This window comes from Sprattus sprattus (assembly GCF_963457725.1).
Source record: "Sprattus sprattus genome assembly, chromosome: 8".
Classification (NCBI taxonomy): domain Eukaryota; kingdom Metazoa; phylum Chordata; class Actinopteri; order Clupeiformes; family Clupeidae; genus Sprattus; species Sprattus sprattus.
Genome location: NC_137927.1, coordinates 13,071,833 through 13,091,289, shown reverse-complemented (window position 1 = coordinate 13,091,289; position 19,457 = coordinate 13,071,833). Strand labels below are relative to the sequence as shown.

Sequence of the window (19,457 nt, the reverse complement as noted above, 5' to 3'; positions counted from 1 at the left end):
AAAGCCTAGGTATGACAATACAGATTTGGGCTCCTCTTGATTGGATTGTGCAGTCGGTCTGTATCCATTTTACTTTTCAATTTGGTGTGCTTCGTGGTGCGTGGCTGGTTTGTGGTCGGCTGGCTCCATTTCACACTGATTACCAATATCCTAATTACTCTGGGCAAGATAAGATGGCAACTACTTAGGTGATAGAACAGGGTTCATTGTGACACATGTACTGCAGGTCATAACCTCTACACACACACACACACACACACACAAAGCACACACACACACACAAAGCACACTCCCCATACAACAAAATAAAAATGTAGTGTGGCATTACAAGATTGATACCATGTTCTTTTCTTCTATTGATTTGCATTATTGTACAGTTGTGTTATTGTGGTAGTGAATAGTTGCCTCCTGATAATTTTGGCACAATTATTCTATGAAAGTAGTTTCATTAATTTCCTGTTTGCTGATATTGAATAAGCATTGTTATAACTCCCTTTCAACAACTTCAGAATTTGCATAATGTATTTAAAAAAAATGTGGTTCCATCTTAGCTGCTCTGTTCTAAGCAAGAAACTTAAGAAAATCACTGAAACAATTTCAAATAGGCTTCTCCAGCTTCTGGCAGTCAGCCAACGTCCTTCCAAACACTACTCCTGCGGCTATTCCAGAATATTTCACTCAACTGAATTTATTGTAGGGCCAGGATTTTGTGATGAAACCATAAACTACTCATACATTTCAATAATTTCAAACCTTTTAAATGCTTGAAGGAAAGAATTTGGAGGAAACACATTTTAAAGTGTGTAATTTATTGCACAAAGTAATATGGAATTAACATACAACATTTGCATATGCATTGTGTGTGTGAGAGCGATAGCGAAAGGAAGACATTAAGGGCCTGATTTACTAATATGCGAGCGCTTCTTAATCTGCGTTCGCAAATTAACGCACGGTGTTTTTGCGCATTTTACTTGGTATTTATCAAGCCAGATCTGCGCTGGGCAAACTGTGCTTACTCCGCCCTTTAAAGAGCCTGATTTACTAAGATTGATTTGCGAACGCATCTTTGCCAGGCGCACATTAACGCACGGTGATTCCCCGCATTTTCCGTGATATTTATCAAGCCAGATACGCGCTGGGCAATCATTATTTAGCGCACCGTTAAAAGACTGGAGAACTTGCCAGCAAGTTACTGCCACCATGGAGATTCGAGGAAGAAAAAACTAAGGTTCAGCGAATAGATAGCGAATAGATAGCGAGATAGATATATTGGTTCACGTTCGCTCAATCACTGAACCTGATTCAATGGGTTATATTGTTGTTTTGCCCGCCATCATCTACAGCGAGATGTTTAAAAGAACACGATTATAAATAATATGCTATTGGTGGCATTAATGCATAAACTGTCTATTATAACAATATATATGTGTACATGGCGAGATTAATACGTTCTACAAGGGACATGGGTTCACTACCATATATCCCCACTGCAACAAATACATTTACCAAGTAGACAGGCCTCTCCAAAATCACCGTTACTCAATCATGGATAAATGGCACTATTCCGAAAGATAAAACTGTCATGGACAGACCACTTCCACGTAAGTAATGGTCATGTTGGCATCACATATGACCTGGACATTCATTGAATATGTGTGCTTTCTGTTTCGGTAAACGTGTTCGCGGATTGAAGGTGGGACTGTTTGCATGTGGGTGCGATCAATTTCTCCAATTACGTTCGGAAAGTTTAATTTCATATATATGAATATATGAATTATACGAGTTGAAACAAATATTTCTGTTCGCTGTCTCTGTCTATGTCTTTGCCTTGCTGCTGCCATATCAACATTTTCAGACTCAGTGGAAATGCGCTTGGTTAAGACGTGCTTTTATGAGGCGGAGAATTAGCCTGCAAATCAGAGATGTGCGCTCGCCGGGCAGTTTAGTAAATACCACGCAGTTCATCATTAGGCGCACTCCTCCCATTAAATAGCGCTACACGCCTACGTTACCACCCACGTTTCCGAACCATCCCACCTGTTTGCAGGTACACACCCTCAAAGCGTTAATATGCGCTGCGCCAGCTTAGTAAATACCGTTTTTCGTTACGACCGCTATTTTACGCCAGAAAATGGGCGCAATCCTGTTAGTAAATCAGGCCCTAAGTGTACTTATTTGTGTATGTGTTCCACAATGTTTGTGTATTTGAATGAGTTAGAACAACAGAAAAAGGGAGTCTGATTAGAGTGGGCACTTGATGTTTGGTGCCTGGTTGAGAGTGTGCCGAGGGGGAGTGTGGAGTGAAGTGTGTGCTACAGTTGGGTGCCAGGCTCCACTGTGGTAACTGATGAGTTGGGGAGGATGGGCTCATCTGAGAGATTTCCTCCCGCTGCGGCAGTCAACCTGCTGGCCCACCTCTAACAAGTGCCTCAAGAGCAGCCAAGCTGAGCCACTTCACAGAACCAGAAATGTGAAAGGGCCAGCAAGAGCCGTCCCACCAAAGCTTGCGCGTGTGTGCAATGTGAGTGTGTGTGGGAGGAGAAGACACATCATCTACTAACCATATTACAGTGTTTGTTCTCCCCTACAGTCTTAAGTCAAGTGTGTTTTTTGTGGCCAGCAGTGTGTGATGATAATGGACACAGCGTGTTGTCACGTGACCAGTCAGACATCTGATCAGAAGTGTAGTGTTATCGCTCATCGATCAGTGCACGGCACTGCATAGCCACAGGCAACAGGACGACGAGTCAAAGCACTGAAATCAATGCAGCTGCACACACAAAACAGAGAGGGGGAGAGAGACACACTACTATGCCATACTATGTATTGTAGCGTGCAAGGGGTAGTGGAGCTTCCGTGTAGGTCATTAAAGAAACTCTGAGTTGGTGATCATCATGCTATGTGCTACAATTGTGTGTTTTGGGTTAAAAATGAGTGTATTGCCCTCCTTTTGTGTCCAGAGTAATGTGAATGACTGTTACTATTTTGTCTGTGTGCTCTGAGGTAATGTTTTGTGTGTGTGTGTGTGTGTGCAGTGTTGGTGTGTGTGTGTGTGTGTATTTGTGTGTGTTAACCCCTGTGTTAATTAGGGTTTCTGTACACCGTCTGTGTCTTTGTTATGTCAAGAATCGACCTGTGTGCCATTCCTGCTCGAGTTCTGAACAACCCACCATTAAAAGCAACAAGGCAGATCAAACAAAAAAACATATTTGCTCAAACCTTGAGAGCAGAACAGTGACGGGACTCAGATGCACAAGCTATCAGCTTCACTCTCTCCCTGTTCATCTCGATGATCCTCTAGTTAATGACATTATCTGTATTTATCCCCATGCCGCTGAGCTCCATGCACACAAGCGATATGATAAGTTTGTTGCAAAAAAGAGTGTTGTGTGCTCCATAACAGACTTGCCAAATGTGAATAAAATGGTGCTCCAATTGGTCTGGTGTCAATATCACACTGGTAACATTGCTGTTAACGACTTAATATAAAGTATTAAATTATAACTTACTGGGTTTAACTCCTGGTATAACTAAGGAGTGTGGCTGTGTCTATAACATTATCCCTGTACTCCCTTGTGGGCTATGTTGTTTAGGTTTCCATGAGATACGAGTTACAGGTGAGTAGTGTCTGTGTCTGCTTTGTTTATTTGTTTATTTATTGGATCCCCATTAACTGGAGCAGACTACCCCGCTATTCTTCTTGGGGTCCTTCTTAAATAAGAAATCATTCCATAAAACATGAAACAAATACAACATCAATTAAAATAGAAAACTATGTAGATTAAAACAGAAACAAAGAAGCATCAAGAAAAAGAAAAAAATCTCACACACTATAGCAGATGAACATTAAACACACACCCTGCATGCCTACCTACATTAGAAACAAGTTATCTAATCAGATTTTTCCCAAATACTTCCTAACTTGTTTTTTAAAAATGGTCTTAGAATTGATTCTAGTCATAGAAGTTGGCATCCTGTTCCATTCTGTAATGGCTCTGTATCTTACTGTACGTTGTAAGGAATAAGTGTTAGCCCTGGGTACAACAAATCTCCCCTCCATTGCAGACCTTGTACTATAGATGTGAGCCGTTTTACAAAACAAACTGAATTGTTTCAGTGGGACTTTATTATTTATAATTGCCCATGTTGAAATCAATAGTGATGCTCTTAGTTTGTCTTCAACTCTTAACCAGTTTAGGCGATAGTGCATGTCAGTAATATTAGTATGCTGTGGGCATTTGAGAATTAACCTAGCCGCCCTGTTCTGCACCAGTTGAAGTTTGACTAGATGTTTTCTGCAGGCATTAGACCATACAATGTTACAATACTCCATCTGACCCAGAACCAAGGTGCTAACCACTCTCTTCATCAATTCCTGCGTGAGGAATGTGCTGCACCTTCTAACTAACGCAAGGGCGCAACTCATTTTATTAAGTATTTTCTCTATTAGTTTAGACCAGGACAATTGACTATCTAAAACTACACCTAGTAACTTTGTTTCTTTTACCTGTTCAATTTGTATTTTGTTAATGAAAAGCTGAAGCCCAGTGTCATGCCTTAAGGAATGCTTGGAACCAAATAAAATACTTTTAGTTTTGGATATGTTAAGGACAAGTTTATTTTGTTTCACCCAACCCTCCACTTCTTGTAACGCATTATTTAATGTCTCGGTCAGACCTGCTACTGTATTTGAAGATGTGTACACTGTTGTGTCGTCTGCATACATTGCAACTTTTACCCCATTTATAACTAAAGGGAGGTCATTTGTGAAGATAGAAAACATTAATGGCCCCAAACAACTTCCTTGTGGCACCCAACACTCTACCTTTACACTATCTGAAAAACTACCGTTAATAAAAACCTTCTGAGACCTATTTTCCAAATAGCTCTTTAGCCAGTTAATCGCTGAGGGTTTGAACCCATAACTCTGTAACTTTAACAGTAGCAATTCATGATCAATTACATCAAAAGCAGCCGTGAAATCTAATAAGACAGCACCACAGATCTTTTTATGATCTATTTCTTGTAGCCAGTCGTCTGTCATTTGAGTAAGGGCTGTACAGGTTGAATGTCCTTTCCTATATGCATGTTGGAATTCTGTTATCAAGTTATTCACTGTAAAGTAATGTTGTACTTGATTGAATACTACCTTTTCAAAAACTTTCCCAAGTGCTGGCAACAAACTTATAGGTCTACAGTTTGATGCTGCAAAGGTTAATTTCTTATCCTTAGGAAGTGGAATTATTTTAGCCACCTTCCACTCCTGGGGAAATATACCATTCTTCAGACTAGCATTAAAAATGTGACATATAGGAGCAAAAATACCCATTTGCAGCCATTCTAAGTAGCTTGCCATCAATGAAATCATTGCCTGCCTGCCTGTCCTTACAACATGATTGAATAATTTTACTTACAGTCTACTCCTCAACTTCTGAAAACTCAAAGCTGCACGTTTTATCCTTCATGAGATGCTTTATGTTGAAAACGAAACTATCATTTCCCCCAGATAATAGGCTCCTTCTTAATGTACCCACTTTATTAATAAAATAATCATTAAGATGATTAGCAATGTCTAATGATTTGGTGATAAAAGTCCCACCATGATCAATAAAGGAGGGGCTGGGGAGATATCTTTTCCCCTAATATATTATTTAATGTGCTCCATAGCTTTTTCCCATCATTATTAAACTTATTTAACTGTGAGGCAAAGTATTCTTTCTTTTTCTTAATATTAAGTTTAGTGACAAAGTTCCTCAATTTACAGTAATTCTTTCTATCAGTTTCACTCTTTGTCTTATTTGCCATATTCTTAGCCAAGTTCCTTTGAGACATGTATTGTTTTAGTTCCTCATCAACCCAAGGTACACCAAAAGTTCATCTTCCTAACAGGAGCATGTGAATCAATTACTGGAACAAACTTGGACAAGAATGCTTTAAGAGCTGCCTCTGGTTCCCCTTCATTAAAAACATTAGACCAGTTTATCTTGCTAATATCATTCACAAAGGCCTCCTGGGAGAACCTTTTATAAGATCTTGACAAAATGACCTTTGGCTTGACTTTTGGTATGTATCCCTTCCTTGCAATGATAATAGCATTATGATCGCTGCAACCTATCGGGAGTGATATTGCTTTAGAGTATGTTTCCAATCTATTTATGAAGATATGGTCAATACAGGATTTAGTTTTGACACCTTAGTTGTTAGTACTTACTCTAGTCGGCTGATTTACTACCTGCTTCATTCCACATATATTGGCTATGTTAGTAAGCCTAAGTTTTAAGGGACAGTTAGATGATAACCAGTCTACATTTAGATCACCTGACAAAATGACCTCAACATTCAAGTCACAAACTTTATCCAGCATGTCACTTATATTATCCATGTAGCTGATATTCACACTAGGAGGTCTGTAACAACAGCCTACTAGAATATCTTTTTGATGTGGTATGTAAACTTGCAGCCATAATACTTCAACCTCCTCAGGCATGATATCTTCTCGTACTTTCACTGGAATTTGTTCCTGAACATAAAAAGCTACTCCTCCACCATAGCAATTTCTGTCTTTTCTATACATATTAAAGCCAGGTATGGCCATAGAGCCATTACTAAAAGTATGGTCCAAATGTGTCTCAGAAATTGCAAGAATGTGAACTAGGTGTGATGTTACAAATTCATGGACATCATTGACTTTGTTCCTTAAACTACAAATGTTCATGTGTGCCACCTTAAGACTTTTCTTTGGTAGCCCTGCAGATGACATATGAGATGTTAAAAAAAAATCGTAGTCTTTCATTTTCTGCAATCGTAACTTATCCATGCCCCTCAGTCCTTAGATGTATTTTTCTCTCCTTGCCGGATGACTAGTTTGTCATACCGGAGAAAGGCATTGTCCCCTCTCTCTCTTGCCTATCTCATTTTGGGCAGAAGCTCCTTCCTTTTCTGTCTTACAGCATCCGGATAGTCCTCATTTATGAAAATCCTGGTCCCCTTCAACTTCCTCAAATTCCTCAAGACCATATCTCTGCCCTTTATTCTCTGAAATTTCACAACTATTGGACGAGGTCTTCCCAGATTGCCATCTTCGGATTTGTTCACTTTCCCAACACGCATGGTGGAGTCTATTGCAATGACATTAGGATCTAGATCTAATTTGTCCTTAATGAGTGCCAAGACTTTATCCTGTGAGACGGAACTGTTTTCGTTTTCTGTCTCTGGAATGCCATCAATGATGATATTGGTCCACCTGGCCTGGTTGTCAAGAAAGTCTGCCTTTGAGTCTAATATTAGCATGGATTCCGCCAGTTTGTCTATATCTGAATTTTGCACTTTCATGTTTGACTGAAATCCTGTATTGGCAGTTTTCAGATAATCCATCTCTTTTTGTGTAAACTGCAGACTTGTTCGTAGTTCCATTATTTCCTTTAGCAAGTCATCAATCCTCTTATTGGTTGTATCCATGATGGTACAAACACATGCTTTAAAATTACTTTCTTGCTGCTGCAAAAGTTCCTTGTAAAAAGCTTTGTAACAGAGATGATTGGGATTGCTGTGTTTTGACAATAATTACACCTGGTTGTGTGCTGCCCAAGGGCAACCTTTAAGATCCTACATAATACTTTGCAGATAAATACATTGAGGAAGCTTACTTTGCCCTGGAATTGTGCTTCCCCATCATACCTTCCTGACTTACTTGACTTGTGAGACCAAATGACCACAAGCACACAAACATCCAATATAAACAGCATAATTTCTTTTGAGCACAGGTTATGAGCACATTGTTCCCATTACCCAGGACTGGTTCAGAAAGTCACTGTTTGGTTACGAAAAATAGACGTTTTTCTTTCATTTGTGTCAATGTTTAGGTCAGCTCAAGACTGCCACCTGCTGGTTATATTGCAAGAAATGGATATTATTCAGTGATACCACAATCCCATTATATGGCTCCAGAGGTATGGTGATGACCATAAAAACGTAACACTGAAATAGCAGTTGCACATTGATTATCCTTATCTGTGCATCCTATACTATACATTCTGACCCATTTCAGATAATTAACGAAGAGAGAGGTTTGGTCTTTTCCTGTCTGAGGCTGTTTGTTGGTGCTAGGACGGGATAGAATCAGTCTTATCAATGTAGAATTGTTAGGCAGCCATAGGTTCACGGTGTTATCTCACTGCTTCTTGCCATGTAGAAAGTTTTCATCTGCACACTCTTGATATAAGTGTCCTGTGTACTGTCAGTTGCTCTGATAGTGTATCTGCTCCGTAAATAATAAAAAGGCAAAAAAGACACAAACCAGACCTCTTCACTTTTTCACTCTTTGTTAAGTTGCAGCCTTATGCCAAAATCCCTCATCCATCTACACTTAATAACCCATAATGACAAAGTGAAAACAGGATTTTAGAAATGTTTGGAAATGTATTAAACGGAAGAATTGAAATATCACATTGACGTCATCTGAGTATTAATTATTAAATATCTGAGTGCACTTCTTAGAAACACGTGATTGAAAACTGAAATAGCCAAAAAGACTGAAATAACCGTCATTCTATGAAATCTATATCTAATAATTTATTATTAATATTATTTGATATCATGTTTTACAAATATTATATTATTATTTTGCCCAAATCATACCATTTGGTAAAAAAAAAAAACTCAAATTTGTGGACGTGTCAGATAGACCTTGTTTATTCTCGGTTGACAATAAATATTCACTCAGTACTAAATTGAAGCACCTTTGGCAGTGATAACAGCCTCGTGTCTTCTTGGGTATGATGTCACAAGCTATGCAAACCTAGTTTAAGGGATTTTCGGCCATTCTTCTTTATTGATCCTCTCACGCTTTGTCAGGTTGGATGGAGACTGTCGGTGGACAGCCATTTTCAGGTCTCTCCAGAGATTTGATTGGGTTCAACTAAGGACTATGGCTGGGCTAGTCAATGAGATTCACTCCCTTAGTAATCCCTAAACCACTCCTGCTTTGCCTTGGGTGTGCTTAGGGTCATTGTCCTGTTGGAAGGTGAGCCTTTGGCCCAGTCTGAAGTGCTGAGTGCTCTGGACCAGGTGCTAGTCCTGCTAGTTCCAAACTTCTTCCATTTATGAGTTGTGGAGGCTACTGTGCTCTTGTGGAGGCTCGTGCTTTACCCTTCCCCAGATCTGTGCCTCAGCACACTCCTGTTTCTGAACTCTACAGGAGGTTCCTTCAACCTAATGGCTTGGTTTTTGCTCTGATATGCCTTTTCTTTCTTTCTTCTTCTTCCTCTTTTTTATTGGCGGATTGGCAAACAACGTTTGGTGCATGACCGCCACCTTCTGAAATGGAGTGTGAGCCTGGATATTCCTATCTCACAACCTCTTACTTAAACCAGTTAATATGCCTTGTCAGCTGTGAGACCTTATATAGACAGGTGCGTGCCTTATGAAATCATATCCAATCAATTTAATTTACCACAGGTGGACTCCATTCATGGTGTAGAAATCATAATCCATGTACAATCATGGATTATAAAAACAGACTACTTAAATCCACTTTCAATCTCAGAAGGATTTTTTTTTTTATCAGTGCAGTCCCATCACTGGTCTAGAGAGGGAGCCATTTCCTATGAAAGGCGATATCAGAGAGTTTGATTCACTGTTAGCATGCAGTTACACTCTGTAATATCCAGGAAGTAACATTTACATTTTAGTCATTTAGCAGATGTTTTTATCCAAAGTGACTTACAAGGATGTATACACATTTTTACAAGTTATGTTGAGGTTATGTGAAAAGCAGGGTTAATACATACTCACTGAAAGCACATTTTCCAGAAACCTCATGAAGGTTCTTTATGTCCTCCTCCTCTTTCTCTTGAAAAGTAACATCTTCCTAATCCACACCATCAACATTATCTTTAATTATGGACAGGCAATGCAGGAATGGTCCATGCAATGGTCTGATGTTATTTTTATGTGGTGTAATGTGGTACTATTTGTATCTTGACAGCTACCATGCTTACATTGACCAACCATATCCTTGTGTGCAGATTGCTTCCCTTGTCCCAAGAACTAGTTTTCCTGTAATGGGTCACATGCAAAGGTTTTTCAGAAATTAAACAATCTGTCTTTTACATACAGATTTACCCTTTAATATACATTTGATTATCTTTTCAGTATCAAACTTAGAGATGACGTCAGTGAGTGATTGAATGTGTAGGATGGATATTCATTTTTTCTTTGTTTTCAGACAAATTAAAGGTTAGAGCAAAAACAAAAACCTGTAGTCATTGCAGTTTCACCACTAGAGACCAGCATTGTACAAGTTGAAATATACAAATTCACACATAACCTTTTCATTTCTTGTCACAAAGGTTGAACAAATAATATAAAACTTAAAAGTCAAATACCAATTTGAATGAATATTTGAGGAATTCAGTAATTACTGTATATCCACCTCCCATATTGCAGCAATTTGTTTAGTTTGAATGCTATGACTTACTGTATGCTGTGGTCGTAATACTTTCTGCCACTGCCACAGGAATTCAAATCGAACCGATCTACATATAAGAAAAGTTTCAATATTTCACAAAGTTAAAGAGTATGAATATATGGAAATATATGGACATGAATGACGTATAAAAGATACGTCAATAGACAATAGAAAATCTGCATGATGGCTATTGGTGTCTAAAAACTTGTGACCACATTTTTCATGATGACTTCTGAACAAAACACAGAATCCGTGAAAAAACATCTTGTTCTGAGCATGATAAACACGGGGGTTGATGTGGTTGTTTTTTTCCTTACAACTACGAGAGGTAAATCACAAACCACATCTATGCCCTCCCACACAATTCACAGATACTGTGTTCTTTATCTTCCCCTTCAAAGGTCATCTGAGCAGATATCACACTCAGGTAATCTAAATGGTAAGCAAAGAGCCTCAAGACTTTACTTACATTATAATACAGCAGTTGCATGGACAGCATATTAAAGGGTTCTTTCTTTCATTACGTGGCAGAGGCCTCTCCATTCCTTAATGGAGCCACTCTCATAAATTCCTGGTACTCAAATGGCAAATTCTTTGCAGCCTTATTGAATTGTGAAGAATCATTTTTTTTCTAGACTACATGACTTAATGTCTTTATAATCTCCTGCTAGTCTGTGTGAATACATCATTTAGGTTCTTAATTTTTATGTTTGTAATAGTCAAGTCATGATAACTGGTTATGCACATGAAATATATTGTTGACACAATTTATACATATTTATATTCTTTTGACTTTCCTTACCTATGTTTCATATATTACTTTCCATGGAGGTTATGAAAGTAAACCTAATTATAGAAATAAACACGACTAAATGATGATGCTTCCAGGAAGATAAAGCTAAGAGTGCAGATAAACAGAAAACAACCCTGCAGAGATGTACATCTTATATGTATTATTATTATTAATAATAATAATAATAATAATAATAATAATAATACTATGTCAATAATAATAATTACAATCATGATCATTATAATAATAACAGTTGTTATTATTATTGTTGTGGTAATTATTTTATTAATAATAATATTATTAATTTTATCAGCACAGAATATACCTGTTTTGAAGAACACACCAAGCTATCTTCCACATGTAACAACAACAATGTTGATACATTTTCTGACAAATAACATTGTTTTTTATTTCTATTTTATTTTAAAAGGTTGACTGCTGGGTCAGAGGGAGCAAAAGGTCAGAAAAGTTTATTCTCAGCGACTTAGAGTGACACTGTGTTGGCTCATGTTTGGGGTTAACCTCAAGCTCACTCTCAAGCTCCCTGTAACAACTGTAATCACAGGAACATATAATGCCTACTCCTGCCCTTCATAATGCCAATTGTAATTCTTGCTTTTGTCATTCTTGGTTAATCGTATGTGTCTATTTGTCTGCAGTACAATTTGTGGGGAACAGCATCTGTAGTGTTTTGCTACTGTTTCTTAACAGTGCAGATGCAGCCAGCCTGCTTGCCTGCATGCTACAATAATCTCAGGCATGGTAACAGGTTGGCACAGTAACAGATTAAATTGAGTATTAACCTTGCAACTGAAGTTCAAAGTAAATTGTGTTGCTACTTAGGCTACTATTGTAAGTTAAGTTTTATAGCCAAGGCTTATATATCAAAGATGTCTTATAAATGTAAAAAAAAAAAAAAAAAAGAGTAGAAAATAGTATGCATAAACACAATTGACCTGGCTACCTCAATAAAGGCAAATAATCTGTGGGATATTTGCAGATGTCTGTGATTGGTGGCAAAGACACGAATGTAAACTAAACCTTTTCTGCATTATGTGGTTAATGGTGAATGTAGTCTGATAAAACTACAGTTCCCACAAACGACATGCCTCTTCCGCTTGTCTAACATGTGTGCGTTTTCTGTTGTCTACCGAGTTTGCTGACGTCACCATTGGAACTGCCCTGTCACGCGCTGTTAGTAAAAGTTGGGATAGAGGCTCGAGTCAGAGAGAGGCAAATTTACGGCAAGCCTATCACCGTCGTGTTGACACTAATCATCGCAAACTCACTTCGGTACATCGCCACGGGCAAAAAGTACGCGCTCAAGAGGTCACTTTGAAATCGGAAGGCTATCAAGGACTCACAACTCTGGAGACGTGTCTGGATTAATACTGTAACGGTAGCTGGCTAGGTAAAGAAGACATTCATGAACACTGACTCTTGCCGGTAAAAGAAAATTAACGTTACTTGCAAAACGTAAAGTTTTCTGTTTGTGTTAGTAAATGTTGTGACATAAAAAGTACTTCGTAAGAGTTGGTGTAGAGAGACGGGTGAACCCGAGTTGTCATACCCGATGACTACTGCAAACTGCACCGGGAATGAGGAGCTGGACTTCAGACTGATCTTCGGTGAGGACGGGCAGCAGCAATCGCTAGGCCCCGCAGGTTAGTATTTTTTTCTGGATCCCAGCTTGTCCTTCAATCTAAAGTTTGTTAGACAAACTTGTTTTTTGTGAAAACTCAGTGTGTTCGCCGAACCTCATTCAAACATGCGTCCCCAGCATGCACTTCAGCCAACCTGCGCATACGGTATTAGTTACCAGTTTGTAACTGTTGTAGCTACAAAATAACCAATGCAATTTAATTGTACAAAGCGAGGTAAGCGACATCAGCACCATCTAGCACAATAGCGAATTTGGCGAATGAAATAAATGTCAAATGGCACAAAGCGCTCTAATTTGGCAGCTGTAGCTCTGCAACGGAGTAAGCGTTAGTAAATAGGTTTACACTAAAGCCAAATTCTGTAATTTCTGTGTTGTGTTTGACAGTGCGTTCCATTGTTTTTTAAAACATAGTTTAGGTATAAAAAAAACTATAGTAAGTAGTCTACTGCAAGTGGAAATACACGTCCACGTAAACATTGATAATACATCTAAACAATTTCCAAAGTCTTTACATTTAGACACACATCTAGTCCCACACTATATATATTAACATAAAGTATTTTGACCGTTTTTAGTTCCAGTCCAAGGTGTTCTGAAGTGTTTACATATCCCCAAGTAGCATAACATATGCGTGTAGGCTGCACGTTTAGGCTACTGTTCTAGCCATGGCCTGTTAAACTACTCAAAACTACATTAAAACTTTTCCTGTAAAATATTTGAGTTTTTAAGCATTTTCCAAATAGGCTTTATGGTTGTATGTTGCTGAGCCACTTTATAATGTAATAAATGCTGCCTATAGGTGCTGTTTTCTTATGGCCTACAGTATACTTAGACACATGTTATGTTCATTGCAGTATGACTTTGATATATATCAACAGATCATGTCAGTTAACTTAAACAAAAACACACAAAAAAAAGCTATTCATTTTTGCTGTTGGCTTTCTAAACGTTGACCTGCACATTTTTTTTCATTTGTATAACTGCTGTTGACTAGTATCTCCAGTGCCTGTATAATCATGCCATGATTATGCTCACACTGTAATCAGCAACAGCAAATTTAAGAATCTTATGTTGCAAAGATGGTATGCTGTAGAGGTGTCTGTGAGAAGAAGTGTGCTTATCACCATCTGTCAGTGAAGCAAAGTGTATTGAGCGAGAGGCGAGTTCAGACGATCGGTTTGTTTTGTGAATATGCCATGATATTTATCTGTGCTCCGTCCCCTAAGCACACTTAGCCTATCTGTAATTCTTTTTTTGTTGTATTTCTTTGTTTTAGGGTACTGTAACTTTTTCCTCTACACTGCCTTCACAATCTCTCTGTCAAGTGACCCATGTAATTGTTAAATAGTGTTGTATTTTTATTTAGATATAAGCATCATATGGAGTTTGTGTCTGTTGATACAATAGAGTTCCAGGTAGGAGGTTGACTCTCAGTGCATCATTTTGAGTATTAGAAAGTTTTACTCTTGTAGTATTATAGGGCATCATTGATAGCTCTTTGCTAGTCTTTTCTTTTTATTGTCGTTGTTGCTGTCTTGGTGCTTATGACTTATGAACTATAACTTCACCTTAGTGGCCAAGCAGAACAGTGACAAACTACTAGTGCTGCTATTACTACACTGTTAGAAATGTATGTGAAATCTGCAATTTTTACTTAGTATACTTTTACCCCTTTTCCACCAAAGCTGGTTCTGGGCTGGTTCTGGGCTGGTTCCGGGCTGGTTCTGGGCTCTTTGGTTTTCCACCGAAAAAAACCTGGCTCCGGTTCCAAAAAACAGGTTCCAACTCAGCACCAACTTTTAGGTGGGCCAGAAAACAAGAACCAGTGACGTCGCGGTTCGTCCCTGGGTTATGGGCGGAGCTACCCCACCAGAAACAGATATATCCGCCGCCATTTTTTCCCCACCGTCAACTGAGTGAAAACGGTGAAAACGTAAATGAAAAATCCAAGGACAACAGACCAAATAACAAATTAAAAATAATAAAGAAAGCTTTCATTCATCAAAATGTTTTGGTTTGTCTGCCTAGTATACATTGACTCTTTCAATCGGACTTGTTTTTTGTGTTTGTTATCACACTTAAAATTAGCTGTTGACCTAGCAAGTTTGTGTAGCAGTTAGCTAACTAGCACTACCTGCCTTGAGGTACTGCTACAGTTGTTATGCTAGTCAACCATCATGAGTTGCATTGCCTTTCGTTTGATCTACGTGAGGAAATAGAAAACCCGTAGTTGTATCATTAACTGACACCGTAATGTTCTGCTGATTTTGTATTGTTTGTACTGAAGAAGACGTGCCACTTGAAAACATAAACAAAATTCATGTAGCAGCTTGCTAGCTAGCTGCCGTGAGGTATTGCTACAGTTATGGCAACTAGTAAGCATATATCAGTTGTAGCTAGTCAACTCCCGTCAGTCGTTTGATCTACGTGGGGAAATATAGAAAACCCATTGCCAAGTAAACAGAACATTAACTTAAGCTTGTATGGTACTGCATGGTATTAAAAAATGAAACACAATAGAAGTTTTATCGACATTTGTTTGCTTTCTCCCTGGAAGAAAACCACTCGTGAATAACTAGTAACATGTCAAAACATTCGAAAATGTTCAGTTAGGACAACGGAGGCGTATGACGTGATTTAAAGACGTAGCTAGCCCTACTCTGGCTCTCAGTCGGTGGAAAAGCGAGCCGGTTCCAAGATAAGAACCAGCACCGAACCGCATAAGCACCAGCCCAGAACCAGCCCAGAGCCAGCTTTGGTGGAAAAGGGGTATATGTGTACTTTTTTGACTTAAAGTACATTGTTGTGTAACTGCTTTGAAGTGCATAACTTTAAACTACAAATGCATTGTGGAAAATAGTAACTTACACAGATGTCCTGCATATACTGTATCCAACAATGGCATTGTGGAAAAATACAAACTTTTACTTTGAAAAGTTTGCTCTGGGGGGTTCAGGACATGCCTCTATAAAATGCTTTGTGTCCATTTTTTATTTGACGCTATGAAAACAAATGTGATTTATTTGATTTGAAATATTAAAAAAGCAGGAGATTTTTTTTTTTTTACCTATTATATAAGTAAACTATCTCAGTTAATAAATCAGGTCAGAAGTCAGTACTTTTGCATTTCTCTGCTTCGACTTATGACTCATGTGCAAAGATGTTAGCACTGAAAAGTGTTAACCAAACTAATGCAAAATGCTTATTAAGCTGTGTCTGATTGTGGTGCAGTACAAGTGTATTTGAATGCTGCATATGACTTCAAATGAGCTTATATATTGGCACATGCTGTAGATGAGCGATAAAGCTGGTCAGTTGTTCACATTTCCGTTTATAAACTTAAGAGTCTATTTTATTTAACAAAGTGAAAGTACAAGTAGCATACATCATTATGCATAGGAATCAAGACGATGACCTCACTACTGCTAACATGCTGCGTTATTCACTGCCCATCCTGCTGAGCTACAGAATTACTTGCAGATTGCTATTCCAATATCTTCTCATTAATTTAAAATACAAAACAAAAACAAACCTTAACATTTCAGATGTTAAGAACACAAGTTGAACAAAAGACCACAAGAAAAGCTGCAAAAACAGTTGGACTGTATCTTTTTCTATAGAATGAGAGGGCTTATTACATTAAAATGCATGTAGTTGATAAAGCATCTGCTAGAGGTTTATATCATCATTTACTATCATCATTCACAGTATTACTTCATACACCAGTAAGTAGTCATTTCCAATAAAAATCATTAAAAGCTTATCACACAAAAAAGTCCTGACTGTCCAAATGGATAATTTAACATTGAAATCCATATTTTAAACGTAGGATTGTAACTTTTTTGGTGAAGATAAAAGAGGACAGTGGCACCGTGTGCCACGGCCAGCTTTTTGGTACTTGTCTGCGTTGAACATTACAGCTACTGCGACATTAGGCACTCTCTTCTTCACATGAATCACTGTCTCACTGTGCAACACTGCCTGGTTGCTTGTAGTCACTACTTCAGTTGTTAGTCACTTCTAACCATGAGATGTTCAATAAAGGAACTTGAAATATCGTTGTAGATGGTAGTTCCTAAACGCAAAGTACAAAGTAAGCCTGTTTGTACGCAAACTGTCGGACTTCTTCAGGTGATGTTTTCTTACTTCCTCACATATCAGTAAAATGCGACACCATCTGCTTTTCCTCTGCATACATTTAGTTGTAAATATGTTGTTATAACCTTGAAATCTTGGTATTCTTTTAAATAAAGCTGCTAGGCATGCATAATATGTAACAAAGGGAGTTGCATTCAAGCAATTTGTGTAACAAAAGACACAGAATGAATGTTATTCCTAATTTTAAGCAATGCAACATGTTTTTTTGGTTGATTCATAAGGTGAAGGTGAAAGATCATGGAGTAGAACATTTCGGGTAGCACGTTAGGAGATGGAAAAGTATGAGGGTAAGGCCCTGTTTAGAATTGAGAGCTTTGCCTATTTGACGGCTTCATCTGGCCTTGAAATGGCTCATGTTACAAAGGGAAAGGTGTGCTCTTTTGGCCCGTGCAGTGGGTGTTTGAGGTGCCCTCCTTCTGGCTTGAGAGGTGGCGTTAGAGAGAAGAGGTGCCCTCTCTGGGCCAGGGAGAAGATATTGTAGAGGTGTCTGGCTGTTTGCCCAGACATGCCATGTGGAGCTCAGATGGCGGTGGAATTTAAGGAGAGGGGAATGGACTTCTCTCTCTCTCTCTCTCTCTCTCTCTCTCTCCCTCCCCGCCATGAGGGGGACAAGTAAAAAAACGTTCCCTCCCCCATGTCTCTCTCACTCTTTCTTTCATTGCCACCCTCTCTCTCTTCTTCACTGGTCCTCTCTTTCACCTTTGTCACTTCTCTGCAACCAGTCTGGCAATTACAGTTTTAATCGCGTCACTGTAAAGAGCAGTGTTGTGCATTTTTTAGATCCACCCAATTAGAGACTTCGGACTGTTTTAATAACATTTCCAGATGTGAATGTCTCTTGCAAGTGAAAAAAAAAATCACAGCTGATTTCGCCAACCGCATAGTTCCGGGTAGTGATTTAACATTTGGTTTAAACTCTTATGATAGCCTTTCAAGTGCTGTTTAGAAGTGTCTTAGTGTACAGACTGGTGGAGAGAACCAAAGCACACAAGCAGCGAAGTGGCAGACTGTTTACCGAAAGCCCCCCTCTTACGACGTTTTCGTTGAGCTGCATCTGGTCTATGGCTGTCTGTCTCAGTCGTGGGAAAGACTGAAATTACATCGCTCTCATGGTGGACTATTTTCAGCTCCCAGAGAGAGTGGCAGAGGGCAGGCGGCAGGTTCTAGAGCTTTGTTAGAGCAGGAGTCCCCCACACGAACACGTCTGAAGCTGTCCAGTCAAGCGCCATTTGAACGGGAGAGGAGAGGAACAATGCTGTGCGCTACTTCACCAGGTGAGCGCAAAGTCTGTCAGAAGCGCACACGGTCCCTTATTGATGAACACCAAGACCTGCTTTTTTTTTTGGTAGATATATTTATATGGCCCTGCGTGGGGGTTTAAGATCTGGGGAAAAATAATAACAAGTGTGACTGTTTTGCAGTAGGTTCAAACAAACGTCTGGCAGTGACTTTTTAGTGTCTATTGTATGAATCATTTGAAGGGACTATGGTATGAATCATTTGAAGGGACTATGGTATGAATCATTTGAAGGTCGAGATGAAATTATTGGTTGTAAAGCAGCTTTACCTCTCTTTGCATACACTTGTCCCATACTGTCAACTTGAGTCAAAGATGGTGAGTACGCCTGTGGTGATTATTCTCAGGGATGTGTGGAACAGTGCTTGCGCTTCCCCTTAAATTTGCCAGCATTTCAAACGAATGTGTGAACTGTCAAGACTGTGAGTGCTTGGCTGCGGAGAACGTGGAGAGGCTGAAAGGCTAAGTGTCGCGGCCATTGGATCCACACAGGGATGCATGTGTCAGGGGTCCCCCTCCATACACCCCAGCCTAGACTGTGTCTGAAAGAAGGGGCCTTAATGCTGTGGAGTGTTGAGAGAGACGTTTGTTTCCCGGGGAGAGGCACGAGCAGCTATGTGTGGCATTTGTCTAGTTTAAATATAGTGTAACTGAAGCTACTGCTGGCATCACTATATCAACATGTTGGGGGTGTGTAACACCAGAGAGAAAGTCATTTAACGTTTGCATTAGGTTCAGTTTTTACTTTTATCAAGGGGAATGAGCGTGGTTGAGAGGGTTGGATAGAGAAAAGTGAAGTTGAAATGAATATGATAGGGTCCAAACTGAATTTATTACACCCTTTTATAGCGACCAGAAGAATCAGCAAATGCTAAGTCATGCTAAAAAGTAATTGTGTTAGCAAATGGCTTTGTAAAAAATGTCATGATCAATGTTACATGTAGGCCATAGCTGATGACTTTGACAGGGGATCATTGATGTGGATTTTGCTTCAGGAATGCAAAGGAACAGAGTGTATCATGTGAATGGAACATGTACAGAACCTGCACTGTGTTGGTTCCTTTGCCTTTTGACCCAA

The 19,457-nt window shown here is 39.0% G+C and overlaps 1 protein-coding gene across 1 annotated transcript in view; it reads left to right on the top strand.

Moving 5' to 3' along the window:
- Window positions 1-12,609: 12,609 nt before the first annotated feature.
- The window catches only part of nfatc3a (nuclear factor of activated T cells 3a), a 58,435-nt gene continuing 51,587 nt past the window's right edge, over window positions 12,610-19,457 (top strand). The window contains exon 1 of the mRNA XM_080843762.1: window positions 12,610-12,925. Within this exon, the coding sequence (XP_080699888.1) occupies window positions 12,835-12,925 (91 nt within the window). The 5' untranslated portion in view covers window positions 12,610-12,834. The remainder of the gene's footprint in view (window positions 12,926-19,457) is intronic.